Source organism: Nansenia antarctica (assembly GCF_963989245.1).
Source record: "Nansenia antarctica genome assembly, chromosome: 3".
NCBI lineage: Eukaryota > Metazoa > Chordata > Actinopteri > Argentiniformes > Microstomatidae > Nansenia > Nansenia antarctica.
In genome coordinates this window covers 40,114,232-40,131,844 of record NC_137688.1, presented here as the reverse complement: position 1 = coordinate 40,131,844, position 17,613 = coordinate 40,114,232, and the positions used below count along the sequence as shown (strand labels likewise).

The following is a 17,613-nucleotide window of genomic DNA, read 5'->3' as shown; positions in this document are numbered from 1 at the left end:
CAATACACACCCCCATAATACCCATCAAACTCTTTCTGGCTTCTCATGGATAATCACACATAATGTCCCACAGAATAAACTAACACTACTCACTCGTACTCCACTACTCACTCTGTGACCGACCCCCCCCCCCCCCCTAGGTGCGCACACGTATGAGGCCACAGTCCTGCAGATGAGCCATCGGTGGGGGCTGTCGCAGATCCAGACTCTCACTGGCGGCGGCACTGCCCTACCCTCCCCACCTCAGTATGCCCAACACCAGCCGGGCAGGGAGCCTGAAGGACCCTGAGATCTCGGAGCTCTTCTTTAAGGAGGACCCTGAGAAGCTCTTCTCAGACCTCCGTGAGATCGGCCATGGCAGCTTCGGGGCTGTGTACTTTGTGAGTAGCTAACAGGACATGACACAACCACTTACCCTCCAGACTTGGGTCAAAAAGTATTTAAAATACACTTATTTCAAATACTCGAGCTTGAGTGTTTGCTTAAGCCTACCTGAAGTGTCAGGTGGGTAGGGTTGGCACTTTTTAGACTATTAAATTGGTTCCATTGTGCCAGGCAAACTGAAACACACAGAAATGATTTAAAATGCAATTTGAGCCCAGGTATGCTATACTCAAACACATAACTGAGAACAAATGTGATATTTTTCATTCAGGCACGGGATGTACGGACAACTGAGGTGGTTGCGATTAAGAAAATGTCATACAGTGGAAAACAATCCATTGAGGTAAGAGGCTTTCCTTTTGCATCATGAGTGCTTTTGCAAACTCTTATTTTGTTGAAGTACTTCTCTCCCTCACATCCAAATTGGATTCCTGTTTTGTTTTTGTACAGTTGGCTTCATGTTGACATATGTGACAATGTTAGAACAGAAGATATGCCCCAACAATTCCATGATGCTCTGTTTAATCACTGGACTGATGATGACACATCATACATTCTCCAGTACAACAATTGTCTGGTTGCACAAGGTTTCACAACTTCAATGAGTTGACACAGTGCAGGGTTGTTGCTCAAGATTTATTTGCTTTCTTAATATTGGTGGAGTGAATAGGTCTACTCCAGTACCATCCTGTCAACTCATCAGTGAGTTTGGGTCATTATAGTTTAAACAAGGGATGTCCCTCTTAAGGAGATTGGTTGTCTGCCGTTCAAATGAAAACATTTACCGGAGATGAGCTTACCTCAAACTGTATTTCAGTGGTGTCTTCCCTGAAGCCCAGTCTAAAACGGTTTGATAATCAGGTTGGAACCTGGCAGAGTGGCTCGTTTGCGTAATTCATATACCCATAAAAATCAAAGAGAAGTTATTAAGTGCCATGTAGAACACCTAATAGCGTTAGTGTGCCCCTACTTCCTTTTTGTCACAAAGGTTGCTGTGCAAACATGATTTGATATTTTTTTTCCCCTGTTCTACTTCGTCCTAGAAATGGCAAGACATAATCAAGGAGGTGAAGTTTCTGCAAAGAATACAGCACCCAAACAGCATAGAGTACAAAGGATGTTACCTGCGGGAGCACACTGCCTGGGTAAGACTTCCAACTCCACGATGGATGAAAGGGACCGTACACGCGTACCTGAAAATGTACCTATTTCAAAATGTGTGATTACGCCATCAGTGGTGAAAAGCTTGCATTGTAACAAAGCATTTTATTATTGCAAATGGACAAAAAGCAAACACTCCCCCTCTCTCTCTCTAGCTGGTTATGGAGTACTGTCTAGGCTCAGCTTCAGATGTGCTGGAAGGTAAGATGGGAGTCTCTGTATAATGATGATGACTATTGTGACTAAAGCAAGCAGCATATATTTTCCTACAGCACTCCCTTGTGATGCCCCTGTGATTTGCAGCACTCTCATCCTGTCTGTGTTATCTGTGTCTCCTCTCCAGTTCACAAGAAACCCCTGCAAGAAATGGAAATTGCCGCCATTACCCACGGTGCTCTGCAGGGGTTAGCTTATCTTCATTCCCACAACATGATTCACCGGTAAGTACTTGTTGTATGTTTAGACGTGTTGTGGGCAGGGTAGGCATACATTTGCCCAGCGGGAGTATGACTGCGGGAAAAAAGCTTTAATACCATTCAACCTCAATCTTTCCACACCTCTACCTTCTGTGTGTCTGACAGAGATATAAAGGCGGGGAACGTCTTGCTGACAGAGCCTGGGCAGGTGAAACTTGCAGATTTCGGTTCGGCCTCCATTGCCTCTCCAGCCAACTCTTTTGTGGGGACGCCATATTGGTCAGTTGAAAGACTCCAATGTGTAAAATGGGGCACACCTGGTCTCTATAGCCTCTTACTGCATATTTTGCCGTAAAATCAAAAGCAGTGTGTATGTCTCTGCCCAGTCATTAAACATGTTTGTTTTTTGTTCTGTTCTATTCTATTTCATCCTCTTCTCAGGATGGCCCCTGAGGTAATCTTGGCTATGGACGAGGGTCAGTATGATGGAAAGGTGGACATCTGGTCTCTGGGAATAACCTGCATTGAATTAGGTAAGGTCACTACTCTTGTGTTCTGGTTCAGTTATTGCTCTCCTGTTGTTCTACAGCTCTTCATTTATCAAAATGTTCCTACGAAGAAAGTAGAACCGCCATATTCCCCCCTCTCCCCCTATGCATAATGTTATTATACATCTGAGTAAGTTACATTTCTACCCAATGCTCAAATATTATATTTTTTATATACATTCTTCTCCCTCCCGCTATCAGTTTTTACTAGTCTCCATTTTAGCTCTGTGAGTGGATTTGTCGAGCCCTGTCTGATCTGATGTGTTGTGGGTGTTTACAGCTGAGAGGAAACCTCCACTGTTCAATATGAATGCGATGAGTGCCTTATACCACATAGCGCAGAATGAGAGCCCAACACTGCAGTCAAGTGATTGGTGAGTAATTCAGCCTCAGCTTACTTGGATGCTTGATATTTTTTGTTTGGTTAGTATCACCTCTGTTTTGTTAGTGTCACCTGTGTGACAGTAACCCTAACTCCTCCTCATTTCCCCCACTCTCCCTTCAGGTCGGATTACTTCCGAAACTTTGTCGATTCTTGCCTTCAGAAATTCCCCCAAGACAGACCCAACTCTGAGGAGCTGTTAAAGGTAGAAGAAGGAGATGGTGGACTGCAAAGAATTGGGTGTTTTTGATGATTATGAGAAATCAATACCAAGTAGGAAATGCTGAAAAGTCCCTGTGCCTCCACCCACCAGCATGCATTTGTACAACGGGAGCGGCCCAGCTCTGTTCTGATGGACCTGATCCTGCGGACCAAGGATGCTGTGCGGGAGCTGGACAACCTGCAGTACCGCAAGATGAAGAAGATCCTGTTCCAGGAGGCCCACAACGGCCCTGCGGCCGAGGCTCAAGACGATGATGAGGTCAGTCTGTTTCCCCCTAGATTATTAAGCTCTCAGGGGCTCCGAGACCACCACCCGGGCCCTTTAACCCCAAAAATGACAATTAAAAACATATGTAGCCCAATTGAAATGAAATGTCTCTAATAATGCACTCTCTCATAAGGTTCATGAGTGGCCTAGGGTGAGTTGAATGATGCATTTTCTTGAATCACCTTTACTCTGTATGAGTATTTTCCTTACGTATGTGTGCGTGTGTGTGTGTGTGTGTGTGTGTGTGTGCGCGCGCGCGCGTGTGTGTGTGTGTGCGCGCGTGTGTGTGTGTGTGTGTGTGCGTGCGTGTGCGTGTGCGTGTGTGTGTGTGTGTGTTGTCTCCAGGAGCCTGAGCACAGTGTGTGCAGGACGGGAACAGTGAACAGTGTTGGCAGTAACCAGTCCATCCCCAGCATGTCCATCAGTGCCAGCTCGCAGAGCAGCTCCGTCAACAGCCTGACGGATGCCACAGACGACAAGAGTGAGCTGGACATGATGGAGGGCGACCACACCGTCATGTCCAACAGCTCTGTCATTCACCTCAAACCGGTGCGTACTGTTCCTGAAAGCTGTGCTGATGTGTTCATCGGGGTAGAGCTGGACTGACAGGATAATGGGAAACTAGTCTGTAGTGAAATTGTGAAATATTGATATGATAGGCTTGAATGTAAGATATATAGATTTTCTGTTTTACGATCTGACTTTACAATCAATACATTTGACTAAGCAAGTGAATCATCAATCCACCAGTCGTAGCAGGAAGAGTAATCTAGTTCAGGCCCGGGGCCATTGGCAGTCTCCGTGATGTGTTGTTGTATACCTTTGTCTTAGGAGGAAGAGACTTGCCATGAAGACTCTGAGCCACATAGCCGACCCACTGAGCCTCAGTCTCCCCCAGCACACACTCCACGGCCAAAACACCACCGCAACCGCGAGCACTTTGCCACCATACGCACAGCCTCCCTGGTAAGAGGAGCACATCGACAGAATATTCAACAGACTTAATGAGACCATGAGCCACCTTTTTCTTGAGCGAAACTTGCCCTAAATAACTGTAATCTTTCAAATGGATGAGATGGGACATAATCCAATAGGTGTTTGATTACTATTTCATGGTGTACAATACATTCTCACACATTGTTTACTAGTTTCTCAAACATAGTCAAAGACACAGCACTAAAAGAATCATGCATTAGAGAATAACAATGTTTTAGGTAATTTGTTTTGCACAGTTCAGCACGTTTGTTTTTTGCTCCAGAAAAATGGGGCCTTTGTATGGAAACACCCTCCGTGGTTCTGTCCTCCTGTAAGAAAGACCAAGCGAAGACCCAGAGCCCTGTGACAAACCACCTGTGTCTGTATTTTCCCACCCACCACCCCCAGGTGACGCGTCAGATGAAGGAGCACGAGCAGGACTCTGAGCTGCGGGAGCAGATGTCGGGCTACAAGCGTATGAGGCGGCAGCACCAGAAGCACCTGATGGCCCTGGAGAACAAGCTGAAGGCGGAGATGGACGAACACCGGCTCCGTCTGGACAAGGAGCTGGAAAACCAGAGGAACAGCTTCGCCCAGGAGATGGAGAAACTCATCAAGAAGCACCAGGCTGCCATGGAGAAAGACGTACTGTCATTTTATGACCTTGTCTCTTAGGGGTACCAGGCCACAATGTTCTGCTACTTTCTTTTAGTCTTAATGTAAATGACATGATGTCTTAAAAGCATCTAACGCGTGAGGTTGATTGCCGTGTAGGGAGTATGGGAGTGATGGAAACTAAGTTACAGCTGACGACAGCTAAATATTCTTTGCCACGGGATAGATTTGTCTCTTCCTCACTGCATTGAATATTATAAACACTTTTGATATTATACATTATAAGAATGTCTATTTTTGTTTTTGCAGGCAAAGACTTTTTCCAACGATGAAAAGAAGTTCCAACAGCATATCCAGAGCCAGCAGAAGAAAGAGCTTAACAGCTTCTTAGAGTCTCAGAAACGCGAGTACAAACTGCGCAAGGAACAGCTCAAAGAGGTAGAGAGACCCACACAGTCACACAGATGAATAACACAAAAACACTGCAGGCTTTACATGCCCAGTAAACATGCGTAATGCAGTAGAAGTAGCTGGTGTCACGCTCGAACCCTTCCCCTCTGTGTTTGTAGGAACTGAATGAGAACCAGTCGACGCCCAAGAAGGAGAAGCAGGAGTGGCTGTCCAAGCAGAAGGAGAACATCCAGCACTTCCAGGCGGAGGAGGAGGCCAACCTGCTGCGCAGACAGAGGCAGTACCTAGAGCTGGAGTGTCGCAGGTTCAAGAGGAGAATCCTCATCGCTCGGCACAATGTGGAGCAGGACCTAGTGAGAGAGGTGAGCAGGACCTAGTGAGAGAGGTGAGCAGGACCTAGTGAGAGAGGTGAGCAGGACCTAGTGAGAGAGGTGAGCAGGACCTAGTGAGAGAGGTGAACAGGACCTAGTGAGAGAGGTGAGCAGGACCTAGTGAGAGAGGTGAACAGGACCTAGTGAGAGAGGTGAGCAGGACCTAGTGAGAGAGGTGAACAGGACCTAGTGAGAGAGGTGAGCAGGACCTAGTGAGAGAGGTGAACAGGACCTAGTGAGAGAGGTGAACAGGACCTAGTGAGAGAGGTGAACAGGACCTAGTGAGAGAGGTGAACAGGCAACAGCTGCCCCTCCTCTCTTTTATACACAGATACTCTCACAAGTACAGTTTCCTCTTAAGCTGACAAATTTTCACCTAAAAACCATACCCAAACTAAACTTCTTATAACATTAGAAATATGATGATCAGATGAAGCAGGATGCCATTTGATAGGTAACACCTTGAAGTGCTCAGATCATAGTTGATCTAAGGTTATCAAATTAAAGCAGAGATTGGGACCTTGTTTGGGCCCGTTCGGTACGACAGATCAATATCCCATAGTTCATGTGGCAAGCAGCTTCACTACAAAGATTTAAAAAAATACCAAAATTGAGATGCAAATAATGCAGCACAATAGAAAATAGTCAGTCAAAAATACAATCATCAAGCTTACCACTGTGTGTGTTTTCAGGAGCTGAATAAGCGGCAGACCCAGAAGGACCTGGAGCACGCCATGCTGCTGAGGCACCATGAGTCCATGCAGGAGCTGGAGTTCCGCCAGGTCAACACCATCCAGAAGATGAGGGCCGAGCTGATCCGCCTGCAGCACCAGACGGAGCTCACCAACCAGCAGGAGTACAACAAGAGAAGGGAGAGGGAACTCCGGCGCAAACACGTCATGGAGGTCCGCCAGCAGCCCAAGAGCCTCAAGGTGAGCGCACGGACTGCACACGCTGAAGCTCCACCTCACTCAATGTTATTGTGTTTATTAGTATTTTTGCTAATATATATTTATAAAAAGATATATTGTTGCTAATATAACCCCCCCCCCCCACCTCCCTCTTCCCCACACCATGTGTAACAGTCCAAAGAGCTCCAGATCAAGAAGCAGTTCCAGGATACGTGTAAGATCCAGACGCGTCAGTACAAGGCCCTGAGGAACCACCTGCTGGAGAGCACACCAAAGTCTGACCACAAGGCTGTCCTGAAGAGGCTGAAGGAGGAGCAGACCAGGAAACTGGCCATCCTGGCCGAGCAGTACGACCACTCCATCAATGAGATGCTGTCCACCCAGGCGGTGAGTCACAAGAGAGGCTAGTGTGTTTGAGTTGGAAAGTTGACAGCGTAGAGTAATAGGTGGTGTGGGGGACAGACAGCTTGGCTTGGTTGTTGGTGATGTGTGTGTGTGTGTGGTCTCTAAACTGAGGGGGGCATCAGGACCAGACCTGTGTCCAAATAGTACTTGAAATCATCTTCAAATACTGCCTCTCCTCTCCTCTCCCCCTAGCTGCGTCTGGACGAGGCCCAGGAGGCTCAGTGCCAGGTGCTGAGGATGCAGCTGCAGCAGGAGCTAGAGCTGCTCAACGCCTACCAGAGCAAGATCAAGATGCAGACAGACGCCCAGCACGATCGTGAGAGGAAGGACCTGGAGCAGAGGGTGTCCCTCAGGAGGGCCCTGCTAGAGCAGAAGGTCTGCTTCAACTACCTCGTCGCCATCGAGTCATTTTAATTTGTCTTGTTGTAAACGTTGATGAGATGTTGTAAAAGGGCTGTTATATGAAATCAATGATGTGTCATAGAAATGTACTGATATGAGCGTGTGTACGTGTGTCTTCAGATCGAGGAGGAAATGCTTGCCCTTCAGAATGAGCGCCTGGAGCGGATCCGCAGCCTACTGGAGCGCCAGGCCCGAGAGATCGAGGCGTTTGACTCTGAGAGCATGCGTCTGGGCTTTAGCAACATGGTGCTGTCTAACCTCTCCCCAGAGGCCTTCAGCCATAGTTTCCCCGGAGCCCCCGGTAGTTGGGCCCACCCCCAGCCTCAGCATCTCTCTGGGAGCTCCCAGTCAGGGTCGCACTGGGGCAGTCAGGGCGCAGGAGGAGGAGGAGGAGGAGGAGGAGGAGGAGGAGGGGGGCACCAAGGCAGCCACCACCAACACCACTACCACTCTAGTCAAGGAGGGGCCCCCATGCAACAAGCCTGGGGCCAAGGGGGCATGCAGGGAGGCGGAGGGGGTCCCCAGCCGTGGGGTCACCCCTCAGCAGGCCCCCTGGGGTCCCGGGGCAGTGGAGGTGTGCAGAACAGCCCCCAGGCACTAAGCAGGACCGCCTCTGGGGGGCGCAGTGAGCAGGGCATGAGCAGGAGCACCAGCGTCACCTCGCAGATATCTAATGGGTCGCACCTGTCTTACACATAGGGGCTTTACACACTACAGGGCTGACCCGAACTGTTCTGTGTTGGCTCTGATATTTTCCGTTCACATGGTCTTTTCCCAGCACTGTTTCAGCAACTATGGTGGATGTGGAATCAGGCCGCTCCAGTACAGCTCAGCTTGGCTCAGCTCTGTTGTGTAATTAGGGTATTAGGCTCCCAGCCAGCCCCGGAGTCAGAGTCAAGAGTAGGGGACAGGTCTACAGAACAGTGTGGGACAAAGTTACGGGCTTGGGCTGAGCTCTACACCTCCTCCACCTGTCTTTCCCACTCCCCCCCCCCCCTCTCCTGTCCCCATGTACAGATGTGGATGTGTGTTGAAATAAATGTTGCTCAGGTCAAAAGGGCTGAAAGAGGCACATGCCCACCTCTCCACAGCAGTTTATTAGCACACATACAGATCAGTTCATCTGCTTCTAATATAAACCATTCAGTGTCAACACTTAATACTTCCAGCTCTCTTCATTTACAGCTCTGTCTCGCGCTGTCTTTTGGAAATCAGTTTTCATTCATGTACATATATGTGCTCTTCACAGCTACTGCCCCCCTTTTGCACAGAGAAACTACTGTCAAGAATCCTTTTGATGTGCGTTACTTTAAAAAAAAAAATGTTTAGTATCAAGCTATCACAACAAGCAAGCTAGAATACTCCAGAAAATCCCCTGCTCCAAATTGAATAATATATTGTCCTTTCCAGTTAATTGGTGGTCAAAATACCAGGAATCTTTTCTCCAATCCTCTGCTGTCCTAAAAAAAAAGGGGGGAAAAAGAAGAAGCTGTCCATGCTGCCAGCCTGCTCTTATGGTCATTTAAAAGATTAGATCTAAAATTAACAGTGATAGAAGAAGATATTACAATAAATGTTTTGATGCAACTTGTACAGGAGCTTGACTATCTCAGCTGAAAGGAGTAAGACTGGTTATCCAAGAAGATTGAGATTCTCACTTTGTGTAAGCGTGAACATAATGTAAGCCAGTTTTAGGCAGCCATAGAAACTAGCTGGTGTTGTTATCGATACATCTGCGTTACGCAGAGCAGTTGTTATTAACCATCTCTCTCTGTGTAGTGGTGATGTGCAAGAATCTTGTGAATAGAGTTTGGTTTCGTTTTTCAGCAGTTACTCTTCACATAAATTCAAGGGTTTAATTTGTCCTACGATTTTGTTTTTAAGAAAGGATGGAAAATGTTTTATGGAAGTATAGCTGTTAAGAACAAAAAAGATTGTTCCTTTTTTTATATCTTTGAGGTTGGATTTTTGTGGTGGCGGATTTCCGTTAAACTTAGTTGCAGTTTAAGCAGATTCAAATGTTTACATTTAGCTAACATTGGAGACACAGTAAAAGTAAACCTTTTTATATTGATCAGCATTTTACCAGCATTACTGATTCTTATTTTAGTTGAAACCTCCCTGTGGGAGGTAAAGCTGCTAATTCATGTATTTGCCAATAAGAATACAAAAGCAGTATATGAATGTATTTTTTTGTTGTTGTTTTTTTACATTCAATCCCTTTATTTGTCCCTTTTACAGATGCAAAGCTAGGCTCCAGGCAAATGACTGCTTCTGATTTAGCCATCTGTCTAGCACTGGCCAACCCAGTGCCAAGTTGATGTTCAGTTATAAATCAGCCAAAACTGTTTGGACACTGCCGGTCCAGAGCCAAAATAAACGATATACAGTACGATAGGCTTAACAGTTTGTTTTTTATGTTACGACTTCACTTAGATTGTGCCTTTTTATACCCTAGTGTTGATAATGCAGTCTCCGTATAAAACATACGTATTGTTGAATGTTTTACACCCCCCCCCCTCCCCATCAATGATAAATTGAATTGTTTGCCAATGTTTTATGACATTTCAAACTTTCAAAATTACAATTCCATGTACTTTGCACTCTTGGTAGGACATCAGAAAAGATGATCCCAAGTAATGTCTGTCCTAGGTTTTCAACTCTCCATCAATATGTTCTATTGGTGTGGTGACTAATCTTGTGAATATGGGATCTCATCAAATAGATTCTAGCACTATTATGACCATATCAGCACAGTAGTTATTAAGAGGTCAGTTTAACAGGAGTTAAGGATGTGGGTATTTACAAGCTGATTCTCCTCAATGCTGTGAGGATGACATACCGGTAATGTGATTTTTGTCTTCTGGGCCCAATATTTCAACACTTTTAATCTGGATCAGGATGATTCATATTCTTTTTTGCTATCCACGATCATATCAAACTGAACATCTGCCAGATAAATCCTTGATAGCAAAAAAGAACAGCTCCTTCTGATCTAGAACAAATGTGTTGAGATACTGGGCCCAGAGGATGAAAGATCATGCTTGGCTATATGATTGTGTGGTACAAGAGTGAAGGGGACTTTTCAATGCCTTCAATAGGAACCATGGAATTGATCTGTTTATTTTTATTTTAGTGCCTTTTAAAACTGCTGCCTTGTCAAAGCACTTTATACAGCAAAAACAATGTATACAGTAAAACAGATACTTAGTTTGATGTTGTGCTAGGCACTTAAGGGATGCATAATGTGTGTCAGGAAGATATGTGGTTGAGATGAGGAAAGATTAAGATTAAGTTAAATTTCTTTATTTTTTTTTATATCTTGCTGTCAGAGTCAGGAATTGGGATATCTGTAGGTCTTTTTTTAAGACCGTAACCAGAGGCATACTGAACCGGTATCGAGATATTTGCTCTATTGGTGACTAGTGAAGTGGATCATAGAGAGTGATGACATAATTGATCATATAGGAGTTGCATCTGCTATGGTTGAAAAACTGCTTATTCACAAAATGACAGGTTATAGACAGGTTACAGAATTTGACAAAGACTTCCCTATTAACTTGGGTCAAAAAAGATGAATTGAGGACATGGAAAATATTGTGGATATGGAATAGATGTGGTGGGAGGGGAAGGATTGAATTATATGAATGTTGTTTTGACCATGACAGCAGGTTTGGCAATAACATGGAGCACATGTATTAATGTGAACTGATAAACGTGATAGAGAAAGACCCCAAAAAGATGGTATAATGGCACACAAACAAAAGCAACACCAATAACTCAAAAGATGCTACTAATCAGTAAAAAAAATAAAAATAACATGACCTCATCGCAATTGTCAGTGAATCAAGCACATACTAATTACGGCAGTTTAGCATACATATATTTATAAACAAATAAGAAAAAAAACGCTACAAGTATGTTGAGGAGCTGTTTTAAATGTGGTTCGAGGTGGAAAAGCACTTATGTAGTCATTTTACTTTGACACCCAAAATGGTTTCTCCCCTTGCACAGGAAAGTTAGCTTCCCTGAACCAGTTATTTTTCACCATTTGTTCCTTTTTCCTAACATTTTTGTATGGGTTAGTTAGTGAATACTATTGCAGTTAACCTGTTCCCCTCTCAAACTGCTTTGCCCCACACACTAAGCCCCACATTAGTCTGCTATGAGGATAACTATTCCCATAATTGAAGTTGAAACACTTTAAAACACATTGAATAGGCCATCAATGTTTAAAAAGCTCTAGATGTGAATTATATCATCCTATGAATCATTAAGGTGGGGTTAAATTGTCATATTGTTTATATTTACAATTTAAAAATAGATTAAAACATTTAAAAACTAAACTTGCATTGTTGCAATGGAAATAAGAAACTATCTTTAAGACTAACATTATTTAACTGACAAACTCAATATTAAAAAAAAAAGAAAGAAATACTTGACTTTCAAGGAGTCTTTAGATGAGTTTGGTCTGGAGGTCTCTGAAAGTACAGTAGCTGATGAAAAATGTGCTTGGTTGTGTGTACACTGACTCTTACTGCTCCTTGTGCATGCATACGCTGTCGTTTTCTTTTACTGTTACTCACTTTGTTAGTCATTGCCCTCTCATGAAGCCCATCATTGTGGCAAGTCTGTACTGTCTTTACCTATATGAACTGTTTCTGCCTATTCCACCCTCTCCTCCTTCACATCCACCAGATAACCCTTCTCTCATGTTTGTTTTTGTTGAACGTGGAGCTGCCACTGTGCACTTCAGGGCACAAATATGCTGGCAGGATATAGGAGAGGTTTGTTAACTACTTGCATATATTCTCTCCTCCTCCTGAAAGCAAGCATGATCTCGTTATTGGTTGTGTCCCAATACTCTAATACTTTCCACCTCTTGTCTTATTTCTGTTGGAACCACAGATGAAAAGACTCAATAGGTTAATAGTCTTTTCTGATGATCATTGGTGAGGAAAGGAGAGGAAAGGGTATAAGCTTATTGGGACCCAGCCTTTGTTCAAGTCAAAAGCCTATAGGTCAATGGTTCAGGCCAATTAAATGTCATCTCATACGAGATCTAATGCCAACAGTAAGTTATCCATCACCTTTTTGTTCTTTTTGTTTTCTTTTTTTAAAATATAAATTTAGTGTGAGGGAGACGACTTAGATATTTTTATTCACAACTGTTTTAATCATTTACAAGGATTCTCCACCAACCTGGATACTTTTTTTATTATTATAATTTTAACATTGATGTTGTCAACTTTTGTCCTACTGACTGAAAGTATTAGGATACTGAGTGAAAACAGGCAAAAGAAAATGGAGGTCCTCCCTCTGGTCAAACACTGTGCCATACCAGAGCTGCCAAGCCCAGACACCACTGCATTGTTTCATCTCCAGAGTTACCCATCCTTGGGCTGATGGCATGAAATGTTGAGAAAAAGCATGTGAGCCAACTGGTTCTGGTCAATGTAAAGAGGCTTGAAAAATGGTGTGGTGACTGGCAAATTCTGAAAAGAGAGGGTGCATTTATATGAGGATGTCAGTATTCTTCCTTGGCACAACATTACCACTACAACTCATATTATATAACCTGTATTAAAATGTATAGATTGTGAAACATGTTATTGAATGTCAGAAAGATTATGAAGATTATACATAAAAGTAAAAAAAGAAAAAAATACAAAAAGTGGATTGAAATAGTGTAAAAATATTCATAAAACAGAAGAATAAAAACTAGGATCAAATGTACTATTTTGTTTGTATTATAATTACTATTGTGTTGGAGGAGGGGATATTGAACGGAAAATCAGCTGTAATAAAGTAATTTTAGTAATTTGTGTCCTGTCCATTCAATTTAAAACGTGAAGTCCCAGCAGAAAATCATAGATTATCTTAAGATATATTATACATTCATAAAACATACAATCTATTCAAAATAAATACAGCACAGTCAACTCCAAAATAAGTCGAAACAACGGCACATTTTAGAGGGTGTAGTTTCCCCCCCCCCCCCCCCCCCCTGGAGTCCACTCTCACGACTCTGTGACTCCAATTGTCACTGCATATTTATGTCTGAGAGAACAAAAATGGTAGATAATGTCTTGTGGAGATTAGCAATCTTCGCTAGCCCAACCAATTAGTTTTCATACACATGCACACATCCTGCAGTTTTAGTCATTTTGGGAAAGTCTCCTTTTTTGGATTGACTCCTGGAGTCACTAGGTGCAGATGTTATTGCACAAATGAAAATTTGACATTTCAGTCAAAGTATGTGAATTTTGTATGATGCATTCTAAAACGATTTCCCATGTGCCGTGACGTATGACATTTCACACAGCTATAGAGTTCGGAGGTGTCTTCACATCCAGGTTCAAAGAAAATGTTCCACATGAATTTTCTCCATCTGGATATTTTCAATGATTACAGGAATTTCCCAGAATCTTATTCTCGCCACTAGAAAATGTGCAAAGAAAAATGGGTGTGGAATTTGATAAATCGCCACCGGTTTAGGGTTACTATGGTTACCATGACCTCCCTGTCCTCTGTTACCGCCACTCCACATTTGGTCCACAATATTGCTGAGACACAGACAGGTATGTATGGTCCAGTATCGTCCACCATGACCTCGGGGGTCAGACCACTCACAATCACCCACCTTTGTCAGGGATATGGTCAGTGATCTCTGGGCAGACCCGGGTAACAGTGTTTCCAGCTCTTCCACAGGCTCCTCCCAACTGTTTCATGATACGGTAAGTGTGTTCACCAGGGTTTGATTGATTGATTTTTATTTGGGTAAAAACTAAGTAGCCTACTGTCATTCACAGGAGATTAATGGTGCGCGTAGTTCTTTTGGAAAACGTGTTTATTTTAGAATATTTATCATATAAATAAATATAAATAATACTCATTACATTGACATTTTTGATCAAATAATGGTTGTGGTAATGTATTATTAGCGACCCCCACAGATGTATGATTTAGTTTCTCTTAGAGAGAGAGAGCTGTCAAAAACGGAGTTTTGTGATCTGTACATTGTGACATTATAATAAGTGACATATGATGTCACATCATTCTATAGTAAAACAGAGAAACACAGTTCAGAGGAAAGCAGTTTCCGGCAGTGTTTCACTTCACAACTCAGTTGGAGATCTGTAACAAGTAGCTAACAGAGAGAGAGACGATTAATTAAAAGATGAATTGTGTTCTAAACCAGCTGGGAGGACGCAAATGTGTCTGTGTGGCTGGCCTGGTAGCAGCCGCTGCTGGTTCGTGTTACATCTTAAAGAGAACCTGGGGCTCTGAAGAGGCCCCTGTTATCACTGAGGAGGAAGGTAGGTTACAGTTAGCCAGTGGATATACAACAACATGACATGTTTTAGTTGGTAATTAATAAAAACATAATAAAACATATCACAAAACATAAAGGAATGTAAAAACGTTGACGCTCAATATCTCTGAACTACCCTAAACGGAGATAGAACCTTATCATTCTAAGCTCACGCAATGTCATTATTCCTTCTAGTCCACCGAGTGGACAAAGTTGGACGGCAAGCATGGCTCGAATTTTACAAATCACGTTACAGTACATAACATAAACCCACTATAATATAGTGCATTTATTAGTTCAGGCAGAAATGATTACAACACTTGTGTGTTGTTGTGAACCACCTATATAGCCTGTAGAACATTCTAGAAACCCTACCAATAAACATAATCATGTTTGATATTACTAGTCCTGACCGTGGAGGATCTGGCAGTGACTCAGGCGTGTGTCCTGACCCACCCTGTGGGAAACCCAGACCTCGGTCAACCAGACCAAGACTCACCCACTGTCCTCATCTGTGAGGTAAGATCTCCCACTAGGAGAGAATGATGACAGTCTCTAGTCTAGGTGTATGTATGTTAGTAGTACAAAGCATTACGTTTATACCCATGAACTGCTCTCCTGGTTTAGTCAGTGTTTATCCTGTTTTACATGCAAAATGTAAGTAATGGAAAAGTAGACACTTTGGTCCTTGAGAAATCACTAACATAGACCTAAAAAGAGTTGCCATCACAATTATAATTCACACACAAACCCATACTCTCAATTGAAAATGTTTGATTGCTGTACCCCTGTTTTCAATGTATTTGTTGTAAGTTCAGGGTGGTGTCTGCTGTGGTATCTTTTTCCCCATAATGTTTATGCTTGCACCAGCTTAACCCTTCCAGTTGCATTTTATTACTTTTGTTCATTTGCTTTACTTCATTTTTGGTTGTGTTCACTTCACCTTTCCCCTTTTTCTTTCAACTTTTTTCCCTCAGTCTCTTTCTGCTGAACTTGACTCCTCCAAGCAGGACGTTGAGCGTTTGTCTGCAGACCTGCAGAAGCAAATCACAGCTCTGGATTGTATATCTAAGGAAAGTGCTACGTTCAAGGCTCAGAAGGAGAATCTTGAGAAGCAGCTCTCAGATGTTGATAGGGCTGAATAAGGTTTTCATAATGTTAAATAAGGTTAAAACAGGATACTCTATATAATTCTTTGTATCACTGTGTAAAACTCTGTACAGCCTGTCTCTGGGCTCTGTTAATGATTGTGTGAACCTTGTACTCTGGACTCTGTTTGTGAACTTTTCCTCCCCTGCTTATCAGATTTCCATGACACTTTTCGAAAACAGGTTTTGAGTCGCTCACGGCCACATCTGTTAATGATTCGTTCTGAACAACACCCTCCTTTTCTAGGACACTGATAGGATCACCACTGCCTCCTCCTTTGCATTCTGTATGAGAATAATGACATGTGTGCCTTTCTGTTAAGAATAAAATGACCTGCTCCTTGCAAGATAAGGCAGTCTGAATTCGGAGTCTCTAAGGGGAGACTTCGCATTCATTCTCCTTGCAAGAAAATAACGATCATGATGAACTCCGTGTCTCTTTGTTGTTTAAAGTCTACTATGGTCTGTTTGAACTAGCGACGGGTTAGCATGGCTTGCTTTACAAACAAGCTGAACAGAATATAGCATTTAAGCCCAGAACCAGAACCCGACACGTGGTCCTTCTGAGCCGGATCTCAAGGTCGTCTGATGGGGGAGGAAGACTCGACAACGCCGACAGTCTGTCGACAGCCCGGATCCAGGACCCGGACAAAGTCCTGGAACGTTGAATTCGGTCCAGGCCGGTTAGATGTCGAACCTTTCTCCTCCAAAAGGACGGCTGACGAGATCCAGACCAAGACATAAGCAACAAAGACCGGTAAATATAATAGAAACTATGAATGAAAGTGAATTATAATAGAAAAAGAAAGATTGCAATCGAAATGAATAGTCTATCTATCCTAAATTGTACAAAATAGGAGTTGTTTGACATGCAAAAAGAATCCACTTTAAAAGACAGAGGTATATCTTTTTATGCTATGTAAACAGTAGACTAATGGAAATTAGACTGTGGAGTTTGACATACGAAAGGAATCCACTTTGAAAGATAAATGTATATCCTTTCGTGTTAGGTAAACAGCAGACTAAGAATGGAACTGAAACTATGACTGAAAGTGAGAATTAGAAAAGTGTAGAATTAGAAAGTGTATGTGTTAGAATTAGTGCAAGATTAAGGATACTGTATGTTCAGTGACAGAGAGAGAGCAGAGGAGAAGGCCACAGGGGGGGGCTGTGGGGAATGTGTGTTTGAGACAGAGAGAGGGAGTGTGTGTGTGACAGAGAGAGCGAGTGTATGTGTGTGTGTAAGAGATAAGAGAGAGTGTGTGAGAGAGTGTGAGAGTGAGGAACAGAGAGAGAAATGAGAGGACCCAACTAATCACAGACGTGTGTATGGTTGTGTTTAAACTACAGGGAAGTGGTTTCAGCTATAAAAGAAAAGACAGGGCAAGAGGGCAAGAGAGAGAGAAATGTTAAAGTTGTTGAAGGAACCAAGTGGAGGAGAGAGAGAGAAGGAGAGAAAGCAGTAGAAAGCAGGAGACGAGAAGAGGAGACGAGGAGAGGAGACTAGGAGACAAGGAGAGGAGACGAGGAGACTAGGAGAATAGTAGAGGAGTAGAGGAGACTAGGAGACTAGGAGACGAGTAGAGGAGACTAGGAGACGAGGAGAGGAGACGAGGAATAGACAGACAGACAGGAGACAGACAGACAGAAAGAGAGGAATAGACAGACAGACAGGAGAC

The 17,613-nt window shown here is 43.3% G+C and overlaps 1 protein-coding gene across 1 annotated transcript; it reads left to right on the top strand.

The window, feature by feature from the left end:
- Positions 1-248: 248 nt before the first annotated feature.
- On the top strand, positions 249-13,264 carry taok1a (TAO kinase 1a; the record flags this gene model as incomplete). Its single annotated transcript, XM_080526514.1, has 19 exons — positions 249-380; positions 656-727; positions 1,428-1,529; positions 1,701-1,746; positions 1,889-1,985; positions 2,127-2,240; positions 2,403-2,494; positions 2,790-2,883; positions 3,015-3,096; positions 3,205-3,372; positions 3,727-3,930; positions 4,213-4,347; positions 4,765-5,001; positions 5,281-5,409; positions 5,541-5,744; positions 6,446-6,685; positions 6,839-7,051; positions 7,262-7,444; positions 7,592-13,264. 19 exons carry the CDS (start codon positions 249-251, stop codon positions 8,168-8,170), a joined length of 3,123 nt encoding a protein of 1,040 aa, XP_080382640.1. The 3' UTR covers positions 8,171-13,264.
- Between the last annotated feature and the right edge of the window lie 4,349 nt (positions 13,265-17,613).